This window comes from Fulmarus glacialis, unplaced genomic scaffold, assembly GCF_000690835.1.
Source record: "Fulmarus glacialis isolate BGI_N327 unplaced genomic scaffold, ASM69083v1 scaffold10556, whole genome shotgun sequence".
In the NCBI taxonomy this organism is placed as follows: domain Eukaryota; kingdom Metazoa; phylum Chordata; class Aves; order Procellariiformes; family Procellariidae; genus Fulmarus; species Fulmarus glacialis.
The window spans coordinates 34,183-42,846 of NW_009218771.1; the positions used below are offsets into that span (position 1 = coordinate 34,183).

The 8,664-nt window shown below is 42.1% G+C and overlaps 1 protein-coding gene across 1 annotated transcript in view; it reads right to left on the reverse strand.

The window, feature by feature from the left end:
* Positions 1-8,075: 8,075 nt before the first annotated feature.
* VPS18 (vacuolar protein sorting 18 homolog (S. cerevisiae)) overlaps positions 8,076-8,664 on the reverse strand; it is a gene marked incomplete at its 5' end in the record, with an annotated part of 9,995 nt that continues 9,406 nt past the window's right edge. Inside the window, one exon of the mRNA XM_009580148.1 lies at positions 8,076-8,664. This exon is cut by the window's right edge and continues 401 nt beyond it. Coding sequence (XP_009578443.1) covers positions 8,328-8,664 — 337 coding nt within the window.

Genomic DNA, 8,664 nt, shown 5'->3' on the forward strand with positions numbered 1-8,664 from the left:
TGTCCGTGACTCAGAGAAAAGTAGTACACCCTTCAGGAAAGAGAGATTGGCCAGAAGCAAGTATTTTCACAGCCTGTACTAATTCTGCTGTATCGGAATAAAGACTGCAAGCTACATTCATCACACTACCCTGGCGCAGCTTTGGTCTGTCTCCCATGTTTCATCCTTCTGAAGCCTGGAAACCAGTGGGCCTCTTGTTACCCTCTCCACATAATTCTCTTCCTTTCTTCGTTATTTTTCAAGCTTCACCATTCACCCCCTATTAACCCTTCCTATATTTAGTATTTATGTCAGAATCACACAGTTTTTTGCTAGAGCAGTGAGCAGAGAAGGTGAAAGAAGTGAGTGGGAGACAGAGGTGGCTGCTGAGCCGGTGCCTGCCGCAGTGACAAAAGAATGAATAAAAAAAGGTACAACATGTCAGGCATCAAAAAGAAAAGGCTCCACCATCACTGTTGATTCAGGATTTCATAAGGAGGCAGTCAGCTCCAGAAGTGTTCTGACTTCTGAAGAATGGGATAAGAAGAGAGCACTTTGAACTTCTGCCCAAGGCCCTACCTACAGATTTTGGTTGACCTACGGAGAGCATCCAGCAAGCTTGCTGTGGCCTAGCGTTATGCAGGTGTGCTGAAGGACTGACAGTAATACCTATGTTGTGCGCAGAAATTCCTCCTACTTCCTCGTTTCAACCTAAGTTCAGCCTGAACTTCTCAGGTTGTTGATTTTCTTCAGAGCATAATTCAGGGCAGGACAAGATGCCTGGCAGGCAAATAATCCACACCTTTACTTTTGGCTCAGGTGCCACAGCATCAAGTGAGAAACTCCCTGTAACTCAAAGCTGCTGAAATGCAGTACTGAATCACTCAATTCCATGAGGCTACCACTTTCCAGGTACCTCTCCTTAAGGATACAAGGGCCACTTAAGATTCTTCTGAAAACTCCCTACTGCTTCTGTAACCACGCTGCAGAGAAAAACAGCTTTCATGGAGCAAACTCGGATTCTACACCAGCAAAGAAACTATTCCAGAGTCTAGGCTTGTTGACTGCTGAATACTGCTATACATTTTTCCACTTCACAGTCTCCTAAAACTGGCTGTGTATACAAACATTAGCTAGATCAAGGATCACAAGACATTTCTCAATCAGCAACCAACAACAGATTTAAGAAGATGCTACTTATAAGCAGAAAAGTCCACATTAACTGATTTGCACCCACTGAAGCTGACAGAAGAGGACATTTCTGTCCTCCCTTGAGAAGTCTAAGCTGAAAGAAATAAAAAAAAGTTACTTCACAGTTTATACTTACTTTGTCACTAAGAATTTTCAACATATTATGGAATGGGTTTCAGTACGTTCTGCTTTCATTAGATGCTTCCTGTACTAAAATATTTTTTGCTTTGGAAACCCTGCCACTTGCAAGTCTTTGAAGCACATACTGAGGATTACCATAAGCAACCTTTCAGAAGAACATAGCAGAAAGATGACATGGTCCTAGTTATTCCAATCTCATTAACTGGGCAAGCAGGCAAGTGTTTGAAACAGACTGCAGAACATAAGGAAGTGCTTTTCTCCCAAAAAGGCTGCTCAGCAGAATGTACCACTGTAACACAAATGCAGATGTCGCTTTGAGACAGTCATGCTGCATCACACAGGCAAGTATTAAACAAAGAATTGGGACATCTAGGAGAGTAAGCCTCAACTCTCAGTTTTCTTCTTCACCCAGCAACATTCTGCTCAGTCCCTTCAAACAGCATGAGCTGATCTAAGTTTATGGCCCTGTTATCAAGGGTGGCAACATATGGTTCAGCTACATGTGGAATATTATTTTATTTAGATCAGCTATACATGTTATCTTGATAGCTACTATAAGAAAAATTGGACAATAGCTATTTTGCTAGAACCATGTTAATTAGACAAAGACCAGCAATTTTTGAATACCCTTACCTTTACAGGCTCTTACCAGAGAATAAGTATCTCGTTCATGTGGTGAAAAACACACAGCAGTCGTCAAAACCAGCCAGGGCAGCTGCTCATAATTGTCATGTAGAGTCTGTACAGAAAAGCCCTAAAAAACTAATACAGCAGCCTTCACATTCCTCTTTGTCTGTGACGTTCCTAATTCATCCAAAGGCATTGGCCCAATATACACACCCTTGTGTGTGCAAAGAAAAGAGGAACAGAGTTGAAAAACAAGAGATCAAAACATGCCAGATCTACTCTCAGAGAAAACCACACTGTGCACCTTGTTTTTAATAAACGTGGGAAATAAAAGAGAATCTATAGATAGGAACAACTTTCTTATGAACCCAGTTCCACAGCAAACATTTATTTATTAGAAAATCTATTCAGTATATACATGCAAAGAGATGAAAAAAGACTATTGAATAATTGACTAATTGCAAAAACACAGATGTCTGCTTAAGTGGGGTCCAGCAGCCTCCAAGTTCAGGCTGTGTTCCGAAGATTATGTCCCATGCCAAGTGACCAGCACTTGGAATTCAATTGCACAAAGGAAAAGGAGAAAAAGGAGAATACCTGCTTTTGGATACGAAACCAGTTGTTCAATGCTTTTCATATAAGCCACCACCTACAATGAACCATTCAATATGGAGCATGAAATGAGGGGTAGGCTATGGTTCAGCTTCTCTTGAACACTCTCATTGCAAAAACCTCTACCAGTAGTATTCGCAGTTACAGATGAAGTAAACAAACTATGTGTTAAACAAACAAAAGGCTAGATCAAATCCTCTTCTGAACACAACCCAGCCTACAGCCAACACGGCAGCATAGCAGGAATATATGAACCCCTGCAAAGTAGGGAAATGCCAAAATGACTACCTGACACACATCAGGTACAGCCCGTACGCACCTTTATAAAACAAGGTGGTTTTATAATGGTGGTTTTAAATTTATGTGGTGCTTGGAGGCAGATGATGGAAATCTCTGTGCAGCGAGACAGCCTGATGTTGTACAGACACATCAGCTGTGCTTATTCCCACCAAGCTCTGCAGCTCAAGTGCTGAATTGAAACAGCTCCATAACCATCATCACAGGGGCCGTGAAGCACTCCAGCAAGTCTGAACCCAATGCTGACTTGCTGCAAGTTGGAAACTGTCCTCTGCTGAGCTGCCCCACAATGCCAAAGAGAGTCTGCAGGATCACTTATAGCTGTACTTGTAACCTTAGAGTGCTCCTGCAGCTTCTTTGTTCCTAAGCAACCAGTCTTACTCAAACAAGCTGCCTCCAATCCCTTTGGCCATTACGGAGAGGAAACGCCTGAGCCCCTTTTTCTCTCCATCCCAACCAGTTTCAACAGGTAGATCTAACAAGTTCGTTTAATCTTTTTCCCCTCCTTCCACCTGAAAGCAGCTGCAGGCCAGGTTGCTTTAAACCTCATACCCCAAATAAGTAGCCTGATGCCTTTCCATGAGATCTGGGAGTGAAAAACCCAAACACTGAGTTGAGGGGGAAGTATCACGAGTCTCCAAAAATCACAGTAAGGATAATGAAGCTCAAATCCTAGAGGGCTCATAAGGTGTAAAGTCTGGACTGGGCATGAAAAGAGACAGCAGATAGTTTAGGAGCTGAACCCATACGCAACCCCCTGCAAATTTAGGGCACTCCTGTAATGTTCCACTTTCAAGCCCTAAGCTCTTAAATTTTACCAAAATTCCTATTCCAAAGGAAATTAGCTTTTTCTTCTTCAGTGAAAAGTACAGCTCCATCAATATCGCAGTTTCACTGGGGAAGCTTCTCTGAAGTCAGATACATAAAGTTCGGCCAAATTATTTTATAGAAATCACCATTCCCTCTCCTTTCTAGGGCATCCGTTCCCCGTGTACAAAAAGGATAGGAGATCCTGGCGAGCCTCTCTCTGCTTTGAGGCATAAAATTCTCTCATAAACACTACACATACCACAGTGAATCACATGGTACTCCATCTATTCTGCAGAAAAAGATTTAATCCATTTGAATAAAAATAATAATTAAAAAATCCAAAATTCCGTAAGTCTTGAATATTTCAAACCTCAAATTTCATCTCGGCGCACTTGTTGCAAGGAAGAGGCCCATTTTCAGTCTGTCTTCCCACAGCTCAGTACAGGGTTGTTGGATGAAGTGATGCAAGGAACAAGAGACTTCCCATCAATTCCCACCAGAAGCTAAGTATTTGCACTTGTAAACATAGACAGTCTATACACTGACAGTGACAGAGCAGTAGTGAATGGGAACTAGCCATTCCAAGAACTACAAGCTAACACATGACTGCAGTCTGAGTCAAACTACAACATCTAATTTTGATGGAGTACAAGATGTTCTTACTCCCACTTGCCTCTTTATTGGGATTATGACCCCACAACTCAAGAGGCAAAAGCAAACACACTAACTTCTCTGTTCATGCAAGTCGGTGTCCAATATCATATTACAAACTCAGCTTTACTGGCACTTTTAGCAAAACACACTAGATGTGAACTCGGGCAACTAAGGAGCTGGCTCACATTCACTTCTACCATCTCTGCTGCTGGGACAGGGTGAAGAGGAAGCAAGCAAAAATGGCCAGACCCGAGGCCACCAGATATTGCAACTCCAAGCCCACGGATGGTCTCTCTACAGTTTACTAAATCAGCTAGGTCTGTGGGAACTTATACTGGAATGCAATTAAACAAAAGAGGTCTGATAGTCATTTGTTAAGAGAGCAAATCCAGCTTTTGATATTCAAAACCTGAAAAACAGTGATCTGTGAACTGAAATTGCCTTTTAGTTAGAGGCAATTTTTTTTAGCATCTTTGCCTCCAATAACTACCTTACAGGTCTGTCTCCATCCTCCCCCCTCAAAGGCACTGGGAACCTGCTTCAGCTCCTCACTGGTTTGTACCGTTCTTTCTCCTGCTACAGAACATCTTGAGCTTCTCTGCAACAAACCTCAGTATTTAAATAGACAGCAATGACATCTAGTGGCTTGTTAAGAATTTGCCTTACTAAATTTCCAGCTCAGTCATTTATTTTTAGAAAGCAGACAAAACACACAGCTCTCAGCGTTTCAGTTAGCTGCTTCCAACTACATAGACCAAAATTCTCTACAAACTCTTCCGTAACACACACTCACCGTTCTCTCCCCCAACTCGCAGGATTTCCCCAGTCCCTTGCTTGAAGCCTAGGAGAGGTGAGGTAGAAGGCACACGTTTGCTTTAGGCCTTGCCTGCACAACTACATTTCTTCAGCATAAATCTAGCTACAGATACTTGTTCTGGTTAAATAGGGCAGGGGCTCCCACCCACCCTTTTGGTTATGCTGCTTTCTAGCTGCATGAAACTAAATGGTAGAGGTTATTCACACACACAAGGCCAAGGCCCAAGGCCACATCATTTGTAACAGCTGGTACACAGTTCATTCACAGCTAAAAAAACATACAAAGGACTGATTTCTAAAATGTAACTGTGCTGAAATGACAAGGAGAAAAGATAAAAATGTTATTCTGAAAGCAAAGAGGAAGAGATCTTGCAGATTAGATTTATGGGAGAACAGTAAGCAGTTCAGTTCACTTCCCTTCCCCCCCCCCCCCCCCCCCCCAAAAAAAAAAAAAACCCTCTTACCTTTTTCACTGAGTGATATTGCAAAATTGCCAAGAAGCACAGGTGAGTGGTTACTGAAACTTTTGAAGCATGTGGCAATGTAAGGAAAGTTCAGAAGATATCTTTATGTAGCTTGCTGTACTATTGGCACTAGTCATTTAATCACTGCTGGAGTCTTTGCAGGCATTAACACTCCACAGCTGTGATAGCGAATGACCTAAAACATTTTTCAGTTAACAGTGGTGAGGAAGCATGCGATCTGGAGCGTATGTATCTGGTGCACAAGCCTACAGCCCTCAGAGAATGTTGCATACTAGTCATTAAAAAAAAAAATACCTAGTTCTGGTTTTGTTAACTGAGACATATTAATACCTAAAACTGGAATCAGTAGGTTCTTGAGGTGCCTCCCCCTACCACCCCATCTCAGGCAAAGACTTGAGGGTTTTTATTTACTTGCTATGCCTCAATTCCCACAGATACACGCTTCTTCCAATATTATGGACGAGCAGATCTCCCTGGAATGGTCTATAAGCAAACAATATTGCCAATCTTCAGAGCACCACAGAACCATTTAGCGATGCGACTGTTCTGTAGCACTAATAGGAGAAGAACGGAGGACTATAATAATTCTAATATACCAGGAAAGCATCCTGTAAAAACCCAAAACCAAAGAGATAGAACAAGTATTAAGAACATCTCAAAGAAAATAAATAACTGGAAATTACTCCCTGCATCAGAACGAGCTGCTACTCGTGTTTCTGCTAAAGGGCAGAAAAATAGCCACTTACCTTTGACCAGAAACTGATTTGGGTGGGGGGCTACTGTTGCTTTATAATGACATATACAGCTTTAAATGTCACACTGTTTACATGAAAACATGATGATTCAGGAGTGGCCAGTTATAACAGGTTTAATGCTGAACTTCAAAAGACATCACATTTAGTTTTCATCACAAATTCTTCTGGCAGACCCATGGACTTACTCAAAGCAAAAGGCTATCCAGAGCCAAAGAAAACTACAGCATGTGGGGTTTCCGAACCACTGAAACAGTGGTTTCTGACAAGCCAGCAACAAACACTACCAGGTGGTAACAAGACTGCCTATCCCATGGCTCCAACAATGAAGAGGATTTCAAAACCTCAGGTCTTCCTACTGTCAGCTCTGTTTTTTATTATTCATGTCATTTTACACAGATAAAATTCATTCATTCCAGGCTGAAGCTCCCAACAAAAGCATGGATGTTCTTCTGGAGCTCTGAACAGTTATCAAAATTCTTAGGTCAGCTCCTTGAGGAAACCAATTTATATTCCCTTTCAATGATGTGAAGACCCATTTCTACAACCCTATGAACAGAGTAAGCGACTAGCAGATTGAGAGGGGTACTCAAGAGAAGCACATACATTCATTCAACCACTGAAGAGGTTTTTCAGAAGACAGCATTTTCTATTGCCTTAATTACAAGAATCATGATTTTTCATTTAGATCATCCCATTCTTCTGCCTTTGTGATTCAGCCCCGAACAGCGGAACTTTATTAAAATTTTAGTTTCTTCAAAAATAAAAGGAACACTTGCTAAATCGTTAACGAAAATTTTTTGTTCCCTCACCCACAATGCAGTGATCGCCACCTTCTGGGAAGGATTTTCCAAGTCAGAGCACTAGACAGAAGCACTGACCTGCAGCCATCTCCAGAAAGTATCAAATACTGTCAGGAAGGCAAAAGACTGCCCGGTCACACAGTACTGGCTGCAAATGGCAAAGCAAATTTCACACCAACCCAACTTTTCTGTAGCGTATCCTTGAGGGAACCTATGACTAGATCTCTAGTCTAGTGCTCAAGTGCAGCTGGAAGAGGACCACAGCAGGACAATACAAATGGGCTGTGTTCCTGCTTGCAGAGTTGAAACATTACTACTGCACATACCAATTTTAATTTCGGGTGAAGACAAAACCAAGACCCGCTATACAAAGACAGTCATAGTAGAAGTAGGATGGGGAGAGGGAGGGAAGGGGTGAACAGGCCAGGAAGTACTGCCAGAAACAAAGTGAAGAGCACCTAGAGAAAATTCAAATGTATGGGCTTGCCCATAACGCTTGTGGGAAAGAGAATTACACACCTTGAATTGCAGGCAAATGCCTTAAGTGTGTTATGAGACACTCCTGCTTGAGAATTATACACATTCTTACATTACATTGTGTAGAAACATGTATTTGTGTAGCATGATGTTTACAAAATACATATGCAAGAGCATTTGTCCTTTCATGTTCTTTCCATGTACGTAGTTACAGACTGTCAGCAAAAAGGAAACAGAGGCAATTCTAGCTTTGAAACTGATGAATGAAGACTACACTGCTTAGTGTTCTTCAACACCTTTCCCTTTAAGCTTGTCTTCACCAAAACAAATACCACACAACAGGGAAGACAAATCACAGGCTATTCCCAATTCCTTCTGGACAACAAGGCACTCCATTAGCTTCACACTGAGAACCTCAGAAGAGCTGCAAGCAGCAAACATCTGCCAAAAAATATTCCAGTAAGTTAGCTCTAACTATTGTTCAAGTTCTTAGCCATAGCTATATCTCCCCATTTTCAAGACTAGTTCACTGTAATCCTGATAACAAGACCCCACTACTCTTTCCTTAGAGTTCCACAGAAGCCACTGTGTTCCTGCTTCTGGAGGTTATACTCCCACCACAGAAGCTTTACAAGTTGTGAAGAAAACCACTCTGGTGCATTGACAGTTGCAGATTTGGAAAACTACAACCAGCTCTGCATCTCCTCTTCATACTTTTGGGGATCAATAAAAGGCTTGTCAATGGACCGGATCATCAGCTCACCACAGTACACACATTCGGCAGCCACAATGTCATCAATGTCAGCTTTGATCTGTTCCCGGCTCTGCTGCCCCTTCCCCAAGCTAATGGTATCTGCGTCCTTGGGACGATGGTGGCTCTTGGAAGGCTGACTGGTAGCTGCCAGCTTCTTCTGAAGATCTTCAAGTTTTGCCTGCTTATAGGCAGGAAGGTTTGGGAAAACTGCTTGGAGGAGACAGTCATAGTGAAACATGTGACCACACAGGAAAAGGTAAAAAGAG